This window comes from Sorex araneus, chromosome 6, assembly GCF_027595985.1.
Source record: "Sorex araneus isolate mSorAra2 chromosome 6, mSorAra2.pri, whole genome shotgun sequence".
In the NCBI taxonomy this organism is placed as follows: Eukaryota; Metazoa; Chordata; class Mammalia; order Eulipotyphla; family Soricidae; genus Sorex; species Sorex araneus.
Window position 1 is genome coordinate 80532018 of NC_073307.1, and position 20389 is coordinate 80552406.

General features: G+C 39.0%; 1 protein-coding gene across 23 annotated transcripts in view; it reads left to right on the plus strand.

Moving 5' to 3' along the window:
• Positions 1 to 20389, plus strand: part of WNK1 (WNK lysine deficient protein kinase 1) — a 139280-nt gene that overhangs the window by 99199 nt on the left and 19692 nt on the right. For 15 of the 23 annotated variants that reach the window (XM_055143859.1, XM_055143862.1, XM_055143864.1 and 12 more), the window contains 14 exons: positions 322 to 405; positions 4977 to 5126; positions 6020 to 6478; positions 7399 to 7680; positions 8370 to 8467; positions 8768 to 8930; positions 9593 to 9709; positions 10236 to 10409; positions 10580 to 10637; positions 10792 to 10914; positions 12430 to 13874; positions 14992 to 15075; positions 17807 to 17890; positions 20165 to 20225. In XM_055143859.1, coding sequence (XP_054999834.1) covers positions 322 to 405; positions 4977 to 5126; positions 6020 to 6478; positions 7399 to 7680; positions 8370 to 8467; positions 8768 to 8930; positions 9593 to 9709; positions 10236 to 10409; positions 10580 to 10637; positions 10792 to 10914; positions 12430 to 13874; positions 14992 to 15075; positions 17807 to 17890; positions 20165 to 20225 — 3382 coding nt within the window. The remainder of the gene's footprint in view (positions 1 to 321; positions 406 to 4976; positions 5127 to 6019; positions 6479 to 7398; positions 7681 to 8369; positions 8468 to 8767; positions 8931 to 9592; positions 9710 to 10235; positions 10410 to 10579; positions 10638 to 10791; positions 10915 to 12429; positions 13875 to 14991; positions 15076 to 17806; positions 17891 to 20164; positions 20226 to 20389) is intronic. The other 8 variants (XM_055143872.1, XM_055143874.1, XM_055143878.1 and 5 more) reach the window with 3 other exon arrangements.

Genomic DNA, 20389 nt, shown 5'->3' on the forward strand with positions numbered 1-20389 from the left:
CCATATAGTATATTTTCACTAAAATAATTTTATGAGGAATCTTACTATTTTGACTCACTAACATTATATCCTGAGGACATACACAGTTCATTATATTTTAATTATCATTGATGTTTATATGGGATTAGATTGTGTTCCATGATACTATCTTTCTCCGACTGGAAAGATTTCCCAGTGGTCTCTACCATACCTACTTAAATCAAGCTAATGTTTCATTTTGCTCTTAAGCAAACTCTCAGGACAGTAAACATTTATTGCAGAAACCTAATCGCTCACTCTATCATAGAACTTTTCTAATTTGTTTTCATTTCTTTTCTTCAGGCACAGGGGCAGAGTCAAGGTCAGCCATCTTCAAGTAGTTTAACAGGGGTTCCATCTTCCCAATCCATACAACATTCTCAGCAGGTGAGAACAAATTATTACTATATTTTAGTGGTGCCAAAGAAACTATTTTTTTTCTTTCATAGATTACTGGTTTTAATGACTTGCTAGATTTTTTTTAAATAAAGTTGTTTATAATGATTTGTTAGGTTCCAACATCAGTCTACCACCATTGCACTTTCCCACCATCATCACTTCCAATTTTCCTACCCCCTCAAGCCTGCCCCTATAGCACGCCCTGAATAATTTATATTTCTTGTTATAAATAATTATCTAAAATTATCAAAATATGTTTCCTTAGAAGAAAGTGTGAGGGTATTTGTATCCCACCATGGGGCCCTTAACCCATTGTAAAAGAGATTACCAACATGTTGTTACAGATTGAGCTTTGTATGTTTATGTTTTTTTGAGACTGGTTGCTTTCTATTTTACATCCCATCCAATGTGGTATGCTACTCCTTGTTTATCAGTGATGTAGAGTTTGAGATATTGCATTACCACAAATGTAGCCGTGTACTCCAGGAATTAAATTTTGAATGGGGTGATAAAGGAGGAGTTAAATTTTTTAACTGGTGGTGACTTTGGGTGCATCTTATGACTCAGCCTAGTTGAAAAACATCTCTGCCGACTTGCTAGATTTTTGAAAGAGAAACGAAAAAAACATAGCATTTCTTGTGTTCATTAAACATTTTTTTGAATTCTCATTTGACATATATGTTGGGGTTAGAGGAGGACTGTGGCCAGACCCAGAAGTACTTAGGACTTTTTCCTAGCTCTGTGCTTAGGAATCACTCCTAGTACTCATGACCAAATGCAATTTTGGGGACTGAACCAATGTCATCCACATGCAAGGCAAGTACCTTAATCCCTATACTATCTCTCCAGCCTGCTATTAGCAGTGTACTAGATTAGAGATACATTGAAATTCAGGAAAATTATTGTTAGTTAACAATACATAAATTATCTGCCTTTGTAGATGATTGTGCACATAATTTAACTATTAAGCTAAATTAGCAAAGAACATCAGTTTTATTTCTACTTTGTTTAAAACTTGCATTTTTATAAATGTTTTACCAGTAATATTAGGCTTGTTTCAAATTTTTTTATTACTTCTGGTCTTTTTAATTAATACATGAGATGGAGTCTCCAGTTTATGCTAAGAAACACTGAATGAAGTCTGTGAACAACTGCTTCAGGACTTTTTTTTTGTAATTTCTAATTGGGCTTTGCACTCAGGAATTACTCCTGGCAGTATTTGGGGGATCATACGGGATGCTGGGACTCCAGCCAGGATCAGTCACATGCAGCAAGTGCCCTACCTGCTGTACCATTGCTCTGGTCCCACACATCAGTTTTTTAAATAAAACATTTTTGAGTCACTATTTTTGGGTCCACTCCCCAGCTTTTGTGTGTGTGTGTGTGTGTGTGTGTGTGTGTGTGTGTGTGTGTGTGTGTGTGTGTGTGTGTGGTAGGTGGGGTGGCATGTAACGCAAAAAACTGAACACAGGGTCTCACACAAAACTTTTTGTTTTTGTTACAAATGATTTACTTCCCATCTAGTTTGTGGATCATATAGTCATTTGATAATTGTTTTATTAGTGTTTCTTATGCAAAATTAGTTTTTGGTTTTTTTTTTTTTTAATTTTATGACCGGTATCTTATGAAAGCTTTGAATTAGTATATTCTTTTTCTTGCTTGTTCCCTTCATTTCTAGTCAGGTATCTGAATCCATATATCATTATAGGTAAGTTCAAGTAGTCACATTTTTGCCACATAACAAATTCAGCATTCTGTTAATAACCCCTAGTTAGAATACATATTAAAAGTAATATAAAGCTGACTTAGGTTGGAAGCACTATCCTGTGTCTCCTGATAATGCTTATCTTGGATGTAGATAAATTTAAAAAATCTGAACATATGTTTGCCTGTGCTGTTTTTATTTTCCAAGTTACATATCTTATATTTGGGCATTGTATATGTATATTTACTACCAAATGAAGAAGTTAGTGGAACAAAAAGAAATGGGATTGGCAAGGATAATTTCATAAATGTCTAAGGAATTAAGTTATAGGCTTTTCTGGGGGAAATAGAGTTAAATGACTCTGCAATGCAAACAAAAATTAATGTGTTTCAGTGATTTTTGTTTTGCTGTAATTCCCCTTTCCATTCTCTCATTGTTGTTGCAATCACTATGGGGCCTTACGCATGCTTATGTTGTGCTGCTTGCAGGAGGGCACACTCTTTCAGTTGCGGTATTCATGCACCGTCTAGTAGTGCTCTCTAGGGATCACTCCCTTTAATCATAGCACTTACACACCTATCTGTGGTATGGCCAGAAATTGCTTGTGACTCCAGGGATCTTGGACAGCAGAGCAGCCAAGGTTGTGCTCAGCAAAATTATGGTATCACCAGGGATCAGACTTACAACCTCTTGTTTATATGGCAGGCAGGTTAGCCTCTGAGTCATCTCCCATCCCCTGATGTTTGAATTTACAGATAGCAAGAAGACTTAGCTACTGGAGTTCTATATATATATATATTTTTTTTTTAATTGTAAATTTTCTATGTTGTATAAGGATGCTTTATTTTTAGAGGCAGTTTTATTTTACATGCCATAAAGTCCCAAACTCACTTTAAAAAAAGTGCACTACTGCTAAAATTTTATTTCCCATGAGACATTTTTGATACATATTGAATGAGGAGTCCTTTTTTTCATGTTTTTATCAAGATTGATTGCTAATAGCCTTGTATATCTTAATGAGATTCCTTAAAATAGCCTTCTCCTTGAAAACTTAGTAATTATCAAAAGCCGGGACATGAGCTATCTTTTTTTTAATTGAGTTATCATAGTTAGTATTAAAGTCACTATTTTATAGTTACAAAGTACTATGCCAGTTCCTGCACCAGTATTTTAAGATTTCTCCATTATCAGAAATAAATAGAAATTTTTTTAAAAAAACCCATAATGGTGCTATACAAAATGTCTACTGGTGGTTACCTCTGGAGAAAGGGAGTTAGTGATATTTTTATTTAACTTTGTAATCTGTTGGTTAAAGTTTTTAGCAAAAAATATTTGTATATTTAAAAAAATTGGGAACTGGAGAGATAGTATGAGGGACGAGGCTCATGCTTTATATTAAACTAACCCTGCTTTAGACCTGGCACTCGGAGTGACCCTGGAGGCCTCCAGGCACTGCCAAGTGTGGCCCAGATAATTCCTGCCACTATGGCGCCTGGTCAATCTTAGTTCTCTAGTAGAGTTGTCAAACCTTTTAGCCAAGAGTCATCAGAAGGTATCCCTACGCATCCTGAGCACCGCTTGGGAAACTACCCTAGTCCCCAGCCCCCACCACCAAAAAAAAAAAAAAGAAAAGAAGAAAATTTAAATTAGCTATAGTTACTAGAATCTTGAAAAAGTTTAGATTTTTGTTGGGCAAAACAGAGCCATTAATTTCATAAGGGCCTAGGTTTGTTCTGCTTAATTCACTACAAAATTTAATGTTTGGTACAATTAATGTGTCATAATACTAAGTTTACTATGGTATATTGTCACTAGAGCACCTTTTAAGTGATAATTCCCTTTTTTACCCTTCATTGCATTTAATGGTAACATCTTCCTTTAAAAGGGGAAATCTTACTTTTGCAGTAAAATGGATAAATAGTAAAGCTACAGTCTCTAATTGCTTTTCTATTTTATTACTGCATTGAGAGCTATTTTTCAGCATATTAGTTATATGGCTGATAAAATCGTTTAACATATTGACACCTCTCCTGCAATTTGCATTAGTTAAGCCACATTCAAGCCATTCAAGTATGGTGATTGACCAGTAGTTGGAGCCAACATTAATGTGTTAAAGGAAAGCAACTACAGGCGTTTGGATTCATTTTTCTATAGGAGATAAAGTGAGAGTTCATACTAAGAACAGGTGAAAAAGGAGAAAGGATGTATTTTGATGCATTATTCAAAGAACCAATAGAGACTTGACATATTTGTTAATTGTTCTTGATGTTACTGTCAAGGATAAAAATAACTCCAGGTGATGTGTGCCGAAAGTAGATAATGGACCAAACATGATGACCTCTCAGTGTCTGTGTTGCAAGCCATAATGCCCAAAAGTAGAAAGAGAGTATGGGGAATATTGTCTGCCATGGAGGCAGGGGAAGGTGGAAAGGGGGGGGTATACCCGGGATATTGGTGGTGGGGAATGTGCACTGGTGGAGCAATGGGTGTTTGATCATTGTGAGATTGCTTGTAACTATCTCACAGTGATTCAATAAAATTTTAAAAAATTAAAAAATAAAATAACTCCAGGGACTAGAGAGATAGTTCAGCAGCCAACCTGAGTTTTATCCCTGGCACCATTATAGTTCCCTGAGCATTTCTGGGTGTGGCCAAAAAAAAAAAAAATGAAATAAAGTAACTCCAGAGAGAAAAGGACCATATAGGGGAATTGATGGATTAGGGTTTGTTCACATGTTGATTATTAAAATTGCCATCAATTACTAGATGCTGAAGATTTTGGAAACCTGAATTCCTTAGAAATATCTGTTAAAATGACATGAAATAAAACTGAATAATTTTATTTTATTTTCAGCAGCAGGGAATACAACAGACAGCCCCTCAGCAACAGACCGTGCAGTATTCACTTCCACAGACGTCAGCTTCCAGTGAGGCCACTACTGCACAGCCAGTGAGTCAGCCTCAAACTCCACAGGTTATGACTCAAGTATCAGTGGGAAAACAGGTAAACTCTCAATGTCTAATAGGATGCTAAAAAGGATGTCCATATAACTTTTGGGTTTTTTTTGTCCTTTCATCTACTGGTAAAATACTGAAATTGATTAATTTCACAACAAAAAATAAAAATGAAAGTATGCCTTAGCTATGTAAGTAGGTGCATATAGCAGCAGCAATTCAGTAATATTAAACTTTTCAGTTTGTTAGTCTAAACCACTTTAATGGGGACAGGGGGCAGAGAGATAGTACAGTGGATTGGATTTTTGTGTTGCATGCAGCTGAGGTTTGAGCCCTGGCACAGCCAAATGTACACCCTGAGCAACTCCAGATGTGGCCGATAAACTCCACTGTTATACTGAGTACTGACACAAATGAGTTGTAAGCTGTAACTCAGTTTCACAAATGTTAAGATAATCAGGTGGAAGAATCTTAGACTCAGTAAGGTATAATAATTATACCTATTTTTATAGACCTGCATTAAACCTGAGAATTAGAGAAATGAAAGAAATAAAATCTAGATCTGTTGTGAAGAAATTCATATAAATTTTAGTAACTACTAGTGGCAGTCATAGATTTAGTAACAGCAAGTATGCCGTCAGATAATGGTCTGTAAAATATATCTCAATAAGGCTATTTAAAGCAAACAAAGCCTTTTTCCATGAAGGGTCTTCTTTCTTTGATAAACAGAGATGAATTTGCGAAATTGTGTACTATAAAACATGTTTGTTTTCTGCTCTTCTTTCCCTTTATGTATATGGCACCTTAACTTACACTAATGTATGCAAGTTGTTATTGTTGTTTTTCCTTCTTTTGGGCTAACAAATCTTGCTTTTGGCAGCCTTGCTTTTATTGCTTTTCTATTTTTTTAAAGTCTGTTTTGTTTTTTCTTTACCTTCCCAGCTTCCAGTTTCCCAGCCAGTACCAACTATCCAAGGCGAACCTCAGATCCCAGTTGCAACACAACCCTCTGTTGTTCCAGTCCACTCTGGTGCTCATTTCCTCCCTATGGGACAGCCAGTCCCTACACCCATACTCCCTCAGTATCCTGTCTCTCAAATTCCCATATCAACTCCTCATGTGTCTGCAGCTCAGACAGGTTTCTCATCCTTGCCCATCACAATTGCAGCTGGCATTAATCAGCCTCTGCTCACCTTGGCTTCATCTGCTACAGTAGCTGCAATCCCAGGGGGAACAACTATGGTTCATAGTCAGCATCCTACCCTTCTGCAGCCTGTGACCCAACTACCAAGTCAGGTACACCCACAGCTCCTGCAACCAGCAGTTCAGTCCATGGGAATACCAGCTAACCTTGGACAAGCTGCTGAGGTTCCACTTCCCTCTGGAGATGTACTTTACCAGGTATTGTGTTGGCTGGCAAAAAAGGAGGGCACCAGAGCATAATTCTAATAGACTGTGAGGGTTTAAAACCTGTCAGAATTATCAGGGTAACTAGCAGCAAGTAACAAAAAGATGCTGATCTCAACTGGAGAAGTTAAAACAGTAAAGTTCTGAAATAGGAATCTGATGATTCATTTTCATTTTTCTCAAAATATCTCTGTGAGAAAATAGTCCTCAGTATACAGTAAAAGCAGATTGAATGCTAAGTACTATAATATTAAAGGATATAAGACTACTTGTAGGTAGAATAGAGTAGCAAACATGGTTGTCATCAATAAAAACGTTAGGGTTTAGATTTATAAAGTTGCATTCGGTCATTCAAACTGTAGTGTGAAAAGTTAGCTTTTTACGCTACGGTTTGAATGATCAAAACCTTGAAAGGTCTAGACTCTTGTTTAAGAATAGTTAGAAAGGGGCCGGAGCGATAGCACAGCGGGTAGGGCATTTGCCTACCCGGGTTCGATCCCCGGCATCCCATATGGTCCCCCAAGCACCGCCAGGAGTAATTCCTGAGTGCAAAGCCAGGAGTAACCCCTGAGCATCGCTGGGTGTGACCCAAAAAGCAAAAAAAAAAAAAAAAAAAAAAAAAAAAGAATAGTTAGAAAGTGTTTTTCTAGAACTATGTAAAATTTATTTAATCCTATTTAAATAATCTTAGTGAGAAGATAGGAAAGCAATAATTTAAATTTTAGAGCTCTATCTCCTAAACTGGAACCTGTTTACCATTCCAAGAGTCATTTTGAAATTACTTTTAGAGTATTCAAAAGCAATAGATTACTGTTCTTCTTTGCTGTATGCTTTCTTTTTCTTTTCATGTCTAACTGTTTTGCTAATTTGATGACCCAACCTGCACTAACTCGCCTTCCTCGTTTCTGTCACAGGGCTTCCCACCTCGACTGCCATCACAATACCCAGGAGATTCAAATATTGCTCCCTCTTCCAGCGTGGCTTCTGTTTGCAACCCTTCTACAGTTCTGTCCCCTCCCATGCCTACAGAAGCTTTGGCTGCACCAGGTTACTTTCCTACAGTGGTGCAGCCATTTGTGGAGTCAAACCTTTTGATTCCAGTGGGCAGTATAGGAGGACAGGTTCAAGTATCCCAACCAGCAGTGAGTTTAGCACAACAAGCCCCCACAACATCCTCCCAGCAAGCAGCTCTGGAGGTAACTGGAATTATTGCATGTTTATGTATAAAAAATAGTTATAATGGGATTAAAATGACATGGGGGGCAAAAACAAATTCCCCTGGTTTCAGGCTCATTTGTAGACTATTTCAAAACTAACTTCTGAATGACTTTTTCTTACAGCAGAATGAAATGCCAATGTGGGGGCCTTGTTGCCACTGGCTGTTCTGTTGGGAAGTGAGTGTGTCTTGGAACAGAATAATCTGATTAGCACTTCACTTCTCTAGCTAGTTCTTTAGCCATTATTCTTGTCCTTTCACAAATTCTTGCCATTGGCAGTCATAAGAGTATCTTATCTTGCTGTGCTCCTGGTGTAACCATTTTTGCCCTACTAGGAGAAACATCTGAGTCATTGCACTTTGCTCTGCCTGCCCTCTTGCACATTTCTGGTAAGATGCTGGCTGCATGGCAAGTTGTAGTTTCTCACTACCTAGCAGCTATGTTGGCTGATACCACACCATGCAGTCTATACCAGAGACTAGCTTTAGAAATGTCTTTTGAAATTTTAGGGCCACTATATCTAGATGCTAATTATTGATAATTATAGTAAATTTAGTGCTTCTAGGACGTGGGAGGGGTGAAGAAAAGAGAGTAGCATATTGGGGATGGTGAATATAAAATGAAAATGTTCTGTTGCTAAGATTGAGATTTTTCCTTTGTATTCACAGAGCGCTCAGGGAGTCTCTCAGGTTGTTTCTTCAGAGCCAGTTCCAGTAGCACAGCCACAACCCACTCAGCCTACCACACTGGCCTCGTCTATAGATAGGTATGTAAAAGTAAAATTCCTTTCCTTGACTAGTAGGCAGGGTGGCATGAAACTCCAAAATGCCGTGGCCCGGGAGTTCCTGTAGTGATTAGGATGCATGCTGTCCTGCATCCAACCGTGGTTTGTTTCCCAACATTACACATGGTTCACTCTGGCACTATCAGGATTGACCCCTGAGCACAGAGACAGTTGTAAATTTGGGTACCACACCATCAGGTATCACCCCAAAATCACAAAAAGAAATACCAAAATGTCAAATATTTAAATCTCATCACATAAACTGAACTTTTCTTTTTAAAGTGCACATTCAGATGTTGCTTCAGGTATGAGTGATGGCAATGAGAATGTCCCATCATCCAGTGGACGACATGAGGGTAGAACTACTAAACGGCATTATCGAAAATCTGTAAGAAGTCGCTCTCGACATGAAAAAACTTCACGCCCAAAATTAAGAATTTTGAATGTAAGTATTGTTAATTTGTGGGTTTTATATAATTAATTGATGTTTAAATATTCCTTAAGTATATTGATGAAAATGTTAATGTTCCAATCACACAGATGGAACAAAACAAAAAAAATTTAAAGGGCCAGAAATAGTACAGGGGTAGGGTATTTGCTTTCACATGGCTGATTTGTTTAATCCCAGCGACCCATATGACCCCCCCGCCCCGAGCACCACCAGGAGTAATTCTCTTGGGCGCAGAGCCAGGAGTAACCCTGAGCATTGCCAGGTATGGCCCAGAAAACAAAAACCAATCACCCATATATCTGTGATAAGGCATTATTTTTACATTCCTTCTACATTTTTCAGTGGAAGATCAGTAAGTGACTCAAAAGCCATTTTTTGTAGGGATGGCACTGGTACTATTGGGGATCAAATCCTACACCTCGGATCTGAGAAGCATTTGCTATACCACCACGCTACATTTCTGGCCCCAGCTATACATTCTCTTTAGCTTTTCTTGTTACTAAGAGACAAAGTCACAGTTCACTAAGAAATAGTGATATTAGTGGTAATAGTGATATTAGACTCAAGTTCAAGTGATAACCTTCAATATAGTCACAAATTCAGTAAAAGTTCACTATTGCTGCCAAGATCTTAATAATCTTATTTTTTCTTTTTAGGTTTCAAATAAAGGAGACCGTGTAGTAGAATGTCAGTTAGAGACTCATAATCGAAAAATGGTTACATTCAAATTTGATTTAGATGGTGACAACCCAGAGGAGATAGCAACAATTATGGTACGTTATTCTTGAGTTCAGATGTTGCCTTAGTACGTGATCTGAACACTCGCTGCTCTAAGCAAATATTTTCTTTTTAATGTGACTCACATCTAATATAAGATTTAGAGATGTTTTCATCAGGGACAGTCTTAATTAGGCATTGAAGCTTTAATGTCTTACATGTTAATATAAATAATGGAGGTAGTATAGAGATGGACTGGAGTGATAGCACAGCGGGTAAGGCATTTTCCTTGCACGTGGCCAACCTGGGTTCAATTCCTCTGTTCCTCTCAGAAGCCCAGCAAGCTGCTGAGAGTATCCTGCCTGCACGGCAGAGCCTGGCAAGCTGCCCATGGAGTATTCAGTATGCCAAAAACAGTAACAACATGTCTCACAATGGAGACGTTACTGGTGCCCGCTCAAACAACTGGTTGAACAAAGGGACTACAGTGCTACAGTATAGAGATAGGGCAGAAGTCATAAAGATAGTAATTGAATGTCTTAAAACTTGAGAAACACTGTTCTAATATAATATTTTTTATAGGTGAACAATGACTTTATCCTAGCAATAGAGAGAGAGTCATTTGTGGACCAAGTGCGAGAAATTATTGAAAAAGCGGATGAAATGCTCAGTGAGGATGTCAGTGTGGAAACAGAGGGTGACCAGGGGTTGGAAAGTCTACAGGGAAAGGACGACTATCCCTTTTCAGGTTCTCAAGTAAGTTTAGCTTTTTCACATTGAGGTTTTATTTAAATTTTATAGTGCTAAGTTTACCATGCAGAATATCTTATGATAATTATTTATATTATCTTTGTATGTGGCAGTTTGCCTGATTTTATATTGAGATTGCTTTTGAGAGTGAATTTAATCCCTTTTGTTTGTTGTAGAAATTGGAAGGAGAGTTCAAACAACCAATACCTGCATCTTCCCCACCACAGCAAATAGGTGAACTTCTTTTCTTTCCATGCTTGCATTCATCTTTGACCTAAGAAGTTGTGTGCTAATAATGAAGTCTTGAAGCTACGTGTTGGCAGGTTGTGTGTGTTTCTGTGTCTGTATTAGTGCAATTAAGTGGGGGTTTTCTTTTCTGTTTAACAAGGCATTCCTGCCAGCTCTTTAACTCAAGTTGTTCATTCTGCTGGAAGACGATTTATAGTGAGTCCTGTGCCTGAAAGTCGATTACGAGAATCAAAGGTTTTTAGCAGTGAAGGATCAGATATGGGTAAGGATTTGTTTTTGCCATCTACTTATGTAACTCCTGCTGCAGCTCTGTGAATTGGAAACTTGTCATCAGGCAGTAGTACAAATAATGACATAGCTCAAGAAGAGTGGAAAACTGGATTATATTTAACTAAGATAGGGCAGGAAAATAGATGGAGAACATGGGGTTAAGAAAAAAATGTATCAATGTATCACTGTCATCACATTGTTCTTCGATTTACTCGAGCGGGCAACAGTAACGTCTCTATTCCTCTCAGCCCTGAGATTTTAGCAGCCTCTCCTTAGTTGTCTTTCCCAACAATTGGAGGCTCTTTCAGGGTCAGGGGGATGACACCTATTGTTACTGTTTTTGGCATATCGAATATGCCAGGACTCTGCCCATGCAGGCGGGATACTGTTGGTAACTTGCCGGGCTCTCCAAGAGGCATGTATATACTGTCATCCTGATGATCAATGATTTGCTCGAGCAGGCCCAGTAATGTCTCCATTTGTCCTAGCCCTGAGATTTTAGCAGCCTTTCTTTACTCGTCCTTCCCAACAGTGCCGCATTAGAGGCTCTTCAGGGTCAGGGGAATGAGCCCCATCATTGTTACTGTATTTGGCATGTGAATATGCCACGAGGACCTTGTCGGTCTCTCCCGTGTGGGCAGTAAACTCTCCATAGCTTACCAGGTTCTCCAAGAGGGAGAACTAAGCTATCACATGTCCCAAACGCTTCCGGGATCTTGTTTTTATAGTCTCTGGATGTTGGCCGTTGATGGGATACACAACATCGGGGGCAGTTTCTGGGTGTGACTGACTAGCCACTGGAAAATGGGGAATTTGGGTGGAAGAGGCCCGGGTCGATCCGAACAGTCTTGGACATCCCGGCCCCGGTCCTGCACACCTGGGTTCCTCTGCCGGTTCCTTCATGCGTGAGGCTCGTTCGAACATGTGGAAAGTGGCCTTGAGCATCACTGTATCACTGTCATTATCATTTGCTTGTCAATTTTCTCGGGCGGGCACCAGTAACGTCTCCATTTTGAGACTTGTTGTTACTGTTTTTGGCATATCAAATACGCCACGTGTAGCTGGCCAGGCTCTGCCATGCAGGGGAGATACTCTCGGTAGCTTGCCGGGCTCTCCGAGAGGAACGGTGGAATCGAACCCGGGTCAGCCCCATGCAGGCAAACTCCCTACCCACTGTGCTATCGCTCCTTTCGGCGTTGAGCATCTGAAGAAAAAAAGTAAGACTAAAAATCAAATAGAGTAGTATGTTTGTTTCTCTTTTTATTACTACAGTATATGCTTTGAAGTTACTTCATAGTTTTATTCTTTAGTTATTCAGAACCAGTTATTCACACAAACTGACAGATTTGGATCAAACTACTGTTTCGTTATGCTAATTTAGAGGCAGTCATTTTCTTGGGCAAGTTTTTAAGTCTTGTTGGTAATCCAAAAATGGAAGGTTAAAGGAGTCGCTTGAATTTCCCTTTTTAAATGATCTGATTCTGAATTTTTTTGTTTGCCTTTGCAGTTGCTGCCTCTGCTACGTCTCAGGGTGGAATGAACTTGTCTCACTCTGCTTCATCCCTGAGTTTACAGCAGGCCTTTTCTGAACTTAAACATGCCCAACTAGCTGAAGGACCCAGTACAGCACCTCCCAATTTTAGTCACACAGGACCAACTTTTCCAGTAGTAACTCCTTCCATGAGTAACATTTCTGGAGTCCCAGTCCCAGCAGTAGCTGTACCTTCAGTATCAGTCCCTGCAACAAACATCTCTCTTAGTGATGTCTCTCCATCAGTCATTCAGTCTGAGAGCACAGTGCCCACTGAAAAAGGGATTGCTGGGGTTGGCCCTGGCACAAGTGTAGTAACTTCAAGTGTTCCCCCTATACCACCTGCATCTGAATCACCAGTACTTTCCAGTGTGGTTTCAAGCACCACAGTACCTACAGTTGTGTCTGTATTGACAACTCAGTCAGTTCAGGCTCCCATATCTGGAAGCATTGTTTCCAGTATAGGAAATTTCTCTATTCCAGTTTCAACACCTTCAGCCTCTGTGGTGGGCATTGCTGCCACTGCAGGTGCTAAGCCTCCGCCTGTATTATCTCAGCAGACAACAGGCAGCACTACTGGGGTAGCCACACTGACATCAGTTTCTACCGCTACTCCGTTCCCAGGCGTGGTTTCACAGCCATCCTTTCACCTTAGTAGCAGCACCTCCGCTCCTACTCTAGCTGAAACGGTGGTGGTTAGTGCACACTCACTAGATAAAACATCTCATAGCAGTGCAACTGGATTGGCTTTGCCCCTTTCTGCATCATCTTCCTCTTCCTCCGCTGGAACAGGAGTATCTGGTTCTGTTTCTCAGCCTAGCGGGTTGCACCCTTTGGTTGTCCCATCAGCAGTATCTTCTACTCCTGTTCTTGCCCAAGCAGCACCTGCTTGTACACCTTTATTATCCCAGGTTCCTAGTATCCCACCCTTGGTACAACCTATTGCCAATGTGCCTGCTGTACAGCAGACACTCATTCATAGTCAGCCTCAACCAGCTTTGCTTCCCAACCAGCCTCATACTCACTGTCCTGAAATAGATGCTGATACACAACCTAAAGCTCCTGGTATTGATGACATAAAGACTCTAGAGGAAAAGCTACGATCTCTCTTTAGTGAACACAGTTCATCTGGAGCTCAACATGCCTCTGTGTCCCTGGAGACTTCACTGGTAGTAGAGACCGCAGTCCCACCAGGCATACCAACAACTGCTGTTGCACCAAGCAAACTCATGACTTCCACTACAAGTACTTGTTTACCACCTACCAGTTTGCCAGTAGGAACACCAGGTTTGTCAGTTATACCAGCGGTCACACCTGGACAAGTTTCTACCCCAGTCAGCTACATTTCAGCCTCAGTCAGCACTGCAGCAGGAGTGAAACCTGGAACTGCACCATCAAAGCCACCTTTAACTAAGACTCCAGTAAGATTCTTGCTTTTAAATAGTTTAACAAATATGATCACTCTTTTCTCTCGGCCATCAAATTAGCATTATAAATTAGAAATGTTATATAGATGCTTACCTTATAGTAGCTATATTACATTGATTAAAGGTTATTTTATGATCTATGTACATTATGCATAAAGATCTATGGGATTTTTTTTCTTTTGAAATTTAGCCGGATTTTTATCTAATTATACTGTATAATTTTGAAATCATATAATTATTTTTAATATATTATTAGTTTACCTGCATAATAATCAAGTAAACTATCAGTATTTCTTCCTAATTGTTACACACTGAAGAAATATGGTTCCCAAAAGGAAGCTAAATACTGTTCTGGAAAAATTATATAGTGATAGCAGTTCACAGTTTCCATGAATGTGAAGCAAACTTTTCCGCTTTGCCTAGTTTCCATGGGTGTGCACTTGGCGTGTTATCAAAAAGTGGACAGAGATGATTGAATTGATAGGGAAAAAAAACTAATACTGGGAATAATGTAACTAGACTGTGTTTTCTAGTTCTGCTTTGTCAGTTTCCTCTAATTCTGCTACCTTCATTCAACCTCTCTTCTCCAAATAATGAGACTATTTTCTGTTGTACTCAATGTACTCATCTTTCACCATTTCCATTTATTTTAGTCTTGTTTAAGTATAAAAATGTAGGGACTCCCCTGAAAAAATGCTTGATAGTGTTAGATTTCCAATGTCATTTGTCATCAAATTTTCCCCTTGTTTTATTTCTAAAATATTTCTTCAGAAAAGTCTTGTGTATTTTAGTAAAGGCCTAATAGATAATAATGCACCATATAACTGATTCAGGATTATCTGGACTGTGCTTATCAGCTTATCCATATCATCTTGTTCTCAATTTTTTAGGAATAACTTTTTACTGAATTATACCCTTTATCTTATGCTGTATTAACCCCATAATAATACTTCCTTTAATTTCCCTTTAAGACAGATTTCGAATGTAACCCAGGCACCTTAATTAGATATTAGTCTTAAGCTTCTGCATTCAAATGGGTTGATTTCTTCTTAGGTATACAGTATTTACTCTCAGTGTTTCATGGACTTGAATTTCCCTTCATTGTCCATAGGTGCTGCCTGTTGGTACTGAACCTTCAACTGGTGCCCCACCCAGCGAGCAGCTGCCACCTTTTCCAGGACCTTCACTAAATCAGGTGCCTTAGGATTTGGCAGATTTCTGCTCATGCCCTATCTTCTTTCACAAAACTGATTTAAATTCTTCATTGCATGATCTTGACTTCTGTCTCTTAGTTTTGACTCAATAATAACCGTCTTTTATAACAATGTAACAAGTGTCCCTGATTCTACTTAAGAAAGAAGCTTTATTTCTTTTTTTTGTAATACTGCTTTAAGTCATCTTGAAAATGTTTTGTATTAATATTTTTTTCATGCCCCATGAAGGAAGAAAGTAATGAAGTTGACACTTGCTATACTACTGTAACTCTATGGGGTTTTGTTGTTTTGTTTGACGGACACAACCAGCAGTGCTCAGATCTTACTCCTGGGTCTGCAATCAGAGATCGCTCCTGGTGGGTTTCAGGGGACCATATAGGGTGCTGGATATTGAACCCGAATTGCCTGCATGCAAAGCCATGCACCCTGCCTGCTATACTATCCCTCTGGCACTAACTCTTTAGTTTTTAACACTTGTAGAATAGTGAATTTTTAGAGTAAAGAAAACAAGACACTTGAATTTTATACTTTTGTAGAAATATAATTGGGTTGTAAGTCATTGTGTAAATAAAACATTTTTTTATTAAAATTAACTGAAAGCATTTTAGGAAAGGGTACAACACTGGTAACTAGCATGGCCTTACTCTGTGAATTCAGTGCAACCATTTTATTTCTCTTGAAAGCTTGACATTTCTTTTTATGACCACATAATGAAATGCTTTTGCTTATAGGTGGGCATAGGATAAGATTATGACTTATGAAATATATATGTCTTTATGCAATACCTCTCAGCCTAGCTAACATAGGCTAGGTTATTTAATTATTTTAATTAATAACCTATGTTATAATAATACAGTAGGTAAGGCACTTGTTATTATTAAAACATAGGTTATTAACTAAAGGAACTGACTGATACCAATGATATGAATGTGAAATTTCTGTCTCATACTTAGTTCAGTACAATTGATGTACTGTAATAGAATTGCCTGCAATATTTATTTATTTTTCCTACTGTATCCCACCTTCACAACACAGTTAATTGAATTCCCAGTAGAAAAGTACTTGTTACAACTCCTTTTTAACTGTGAAAAACTTTGAACATGAGACAAGATAGTTAATGTGAAAATTAAGTTAGAAATTTGTTTTGAATCATATGGAAAGAAAACATGGTAAGTTGTTTACTTTAGAGATTTGAACTATCCCCGCATTTTTAATCTCAAGTGTATAGGACATCATTTACAGACATTTACAGAAATGTCCCCCCCCGCCCCCCCCCCCAAAAAGGACATTTCAGAAAGTGAGGGGGTAAGTGGCAAGTACACAGAATAGAGGTAAATGAATGCTGTGGTTGATAAAAGCCAAAATAGATAACTGGAATCAGGACCATAATGGATGGTAAAAGGTATGGTAGCTAGTATAATAAGGACTGATTAAGAAGATAGACTACTCATAACTTCAGTTCCTACTTGCTGTCATCTATAGGGCATAAGAAGTGTAGATTGAGGCCAGGAAGATAATTCAAAGGGCTCATATGTATGCTTTGCATGTTCAAACCCCTACACTCTGAGCACCACATGGATGGCAAAATACCAGGAATAGTTCCTGAATACTGCCAACTATGCCCTGAAAAAGTAATCAAAATGTATAAATTGTTGGGACTATCCATTAGTACCTTAGTGTTAACAGTCTATTTAATGCTATATTTATAAGAATCATATTTTATAAGAATGTACAAAAGATTAAAAAAATAGATAACATCATGTGATATAATTAATTTACCAATACATCAATATTGGTAGGGGGTAGGGGGTACTCCAAAGGCCCTGGAGCTCTCCAGCCAGTGGCAGTTCAGTGCAAGGACCCAAAGGTCCCTAAGGTAGAGTGCTGCTTAGGTCCTGCGGTACCAGGGATTACCTGGCACTGGAAGGCTTCAAGGACCATACATAAGATCTAATCAGGGTGCAGGCATGCTTCCTAACCCCTATACTATATCTCTGATCCAGAATCCATCTATTATATACATATAATGTGTGTGTGTGTGTATATATATATATATATATATATATATAAAATTTTCCCTCCCCCCTTTGGGTCATACCCAGCAATGCTTAGGGAATTTATTCCTGGCCCTAATTCACCAAGAATTACTCCTAGTGGCTCCGGGGACCATATTGGATGCCAGGGATTGAAGCCAGGTTGGACATGTACAAGGCAAACGCCCTACTGTCGCTCCGGCCCCAACCCAGGATATATTTTTAAAAAGAAACCAAATAGACAACTTTTCTATCACTGCATATAATATAATTGAAGGCCAAAAAAAAAAAAAAGATTTTAAACTAAAAGCATTGATGTAATTGAGTTTCATTAATGTTTGAAAGATTGACACATTTTTAAGACGGGTAACTCAAGTAGTTTGTCTAAGTTGAAAATTTTGCATATTGAGGGGCTGAAGCATCAGATTGTAAAAATTACTTGATCTTCACATCCCATATGATCCCCCATCCCTCCTCACCACCACCACCAGGAGTAATTAATTGCTGAGTGCAAAAATCAGGAGTAACAAATGTTATATTTGGTAAAACTGAAGCATAAAACTATGACCTCTATAAATTATTTATACACATGTAAATTATATATACACATGTGTGCATGTGCATATGACAACTATGAATATGCTAGACCTATGCTTACCAGTAATTGTTTTTCGTTCAGTCCCAGCAACCTCTGGAAGATCTTGATACTCAGTTGAGAAGAACACTGAGTCCAGAGTCTATTGCGGTGACATCTACAGTTGGTGTAAGTTTTGAAAATCTTGATAAAATCCTTACATAACCCAAAGGCATATTTCTGGGACATAATGGTAACCTACGGGCAGGAAGGTGCCTCCAAGTGCTTTGCTTTTGGAAGGATGATAGTCAGTCCCCAATACTGCCTGGAGTGCCCTCCAAGTACAGTGTGGAGAATTGTCTCTGAGCACCAATTCAGAGTCATCAATGGGATGTGACCCTCCAAAGAAACAGAAACAAAGAAATGGCAACCTGGGCCATTATTGATGCCATAATACCCATTTAAAGTCTTTGTTCCAGCCAATGGAAGTGAGGTAGACTAATGATTAATGAAAGTTTAACAGGGACCCAGAAATTTAGCAATGTAAAGGTTTAAAATTTATTTATTGAATCACCATGAGAACAGTTACAAAGCTTTCGGGTTTAAGCCTCAGTCATATAATGATGAAACACTGGTCCCCTTCACCAGTCCACATTTTCCACCATCAAAAACTCCAGTGTAACCCCCATCCCACACCCTCCCCCTACCTGTGTGGCAGATGATTTCTACATTACACTCTCTCTACTTTGATTATATTCAATATTTTGACACCAGACCCGCCATTATTATTTGGGATTTTCCCCCAACACTCAGACCTGCCGAAAAGGCAACATTAGACAATTTGTTTTCTGTTGCTGATTATGAATAGCATATGATGTCAGATTTTGGAATTCTGAAATTTTAATAATTAAATTTGGATGGATTTCTGCCAAAAGCCTCTGGGTCCCAAGTTTTGCTTGTGTGTTTCTGGGATCATGACTGTTAAGCAGCTTGATCAGTAGCCAGAGGGACTGTCTGTGGGCATGGACTCCGGTCTCGTTGGGGCGGGGGAGGAAAAGGGCCGACTCCACCCCCATCCAGTAAGAACCCCGAGTGTCTCATCTCTGCTAGCACATACCTGACTGTCTAATGGCCTCTGGAAGATGGCGGCCACTGAGCCGCCAGGGGGAATAGGCGGAGGGCCAATCCCAGCTGGATTGGCCCATCGCTAATAACCTAATGCAAAATCCAGATGCATTTCTACCAAAAGCCGCTGGGTTTCAAGTTTCGCTTGTGTGTCTCGGGGATCCTGGCTGTTAATCTTGATCAGTACAGTAGTGTAAAGTATTTTATTTGAAAGATAATTTCTTATCTTTCCTCTGGTAATTTCTTAACTTTCCTCTGGTTAGTATTATACTGCAGATTAATCCTGTGAATTTTGTATTTATGCTTTAGAGTAGGTACTACTTTAAGAGGGTTTTTGTTTTGTTTTGTTTTTATTTAGACACTGTTTTACAAAGTTATTTATAATTGGTTTCAGTTCAGGCATACAACGTTCCCACGTCTAGTTCCACCACCCCACAACCCTATCCCTCCACCAATACAGTTGTGTTTTGTTTTTGTGCAGCATCTAGCCATTCTTAGGGCTTCTGGCTTCATGTTTGGGAATCACTCCTGGTGGGCTCAGGACCATACAGGTTACCAGGGATTGTACCTGTGTCAGCTGCTTGCAAAGCAAGCATCCTGCTCGCTGTACTATTATTCTGGCTCCTCAGTACTCCATAAAGTTTTAGGTAACTCACTTAGGCATGTGACAGAATGTGTTCTGATTAAAATTCAACTCTGAGGGGTGAAAAACCTCTAAATATTCTGAGAATAGTTAAGAAAGTGATACAAAAGGGTTAAGACTCAATTTTCTTTCTGATAAGTCATCTTTCTTAGTTGGTTATATGACTTGGTGATAGTTTATGTGTGAGGCCCTGAATTTGATTCCCAGCACATATATTTAAAAGGAAAAACAAATTGCTTTGGATATTAGTATTTCATGTCTTTTTGGCTTTTTCTTTTCCTTGTTTTATAAAGATCAGGGGAGCAATATCAATACAAAAATTTTAAAGTAGGAGCCCCATAAGATGTCTCAGTGGCTGAAAAAGTATTTACTTGCCAAGCAGAAGTTCAAATCCCAGTGGTGCTACATGCACTAAGGTGATGAAAATAGTTCTCCTGTTGTGAATCTCTAAAAGAGCCCAGAAGTTGACTCTGTGGCTTAATACATTGACTGAGGTTTGTAAGGTCATAAGATCAAACCCCAGTTCCTACTCCAAGCACTGGCCAGTTCGAACAACTCTGCTATTGTTAGGGATCTCTACTAAGATAGGGCTGAAGGTGGCTCAGTAGCTTAGAGAGTACCCAGGTCACATATGAGGCCTCCAGTGAGGTGGGATATATTTGAGAGTGACTAAAGCTAAACATCTTGTTTTGCAGCCTGTGCCGGTGGTGGCGCCAACAGCAGTTATAGAAACAGGAGGCCAGCCTCAGAAGGACGGTAAGCACTCTTCTCTATATTGCTGTTTCCAGTATTTCCTTTAGCTGATAATCACTGTATCACTGATTATCACTCATTATCACTGTATCATCACTATCATCCCGTTGTTCATCAATTTACTCGAGCAGGCACCAGTAACATGAGATTTTAGCAGCCTCTCCTTA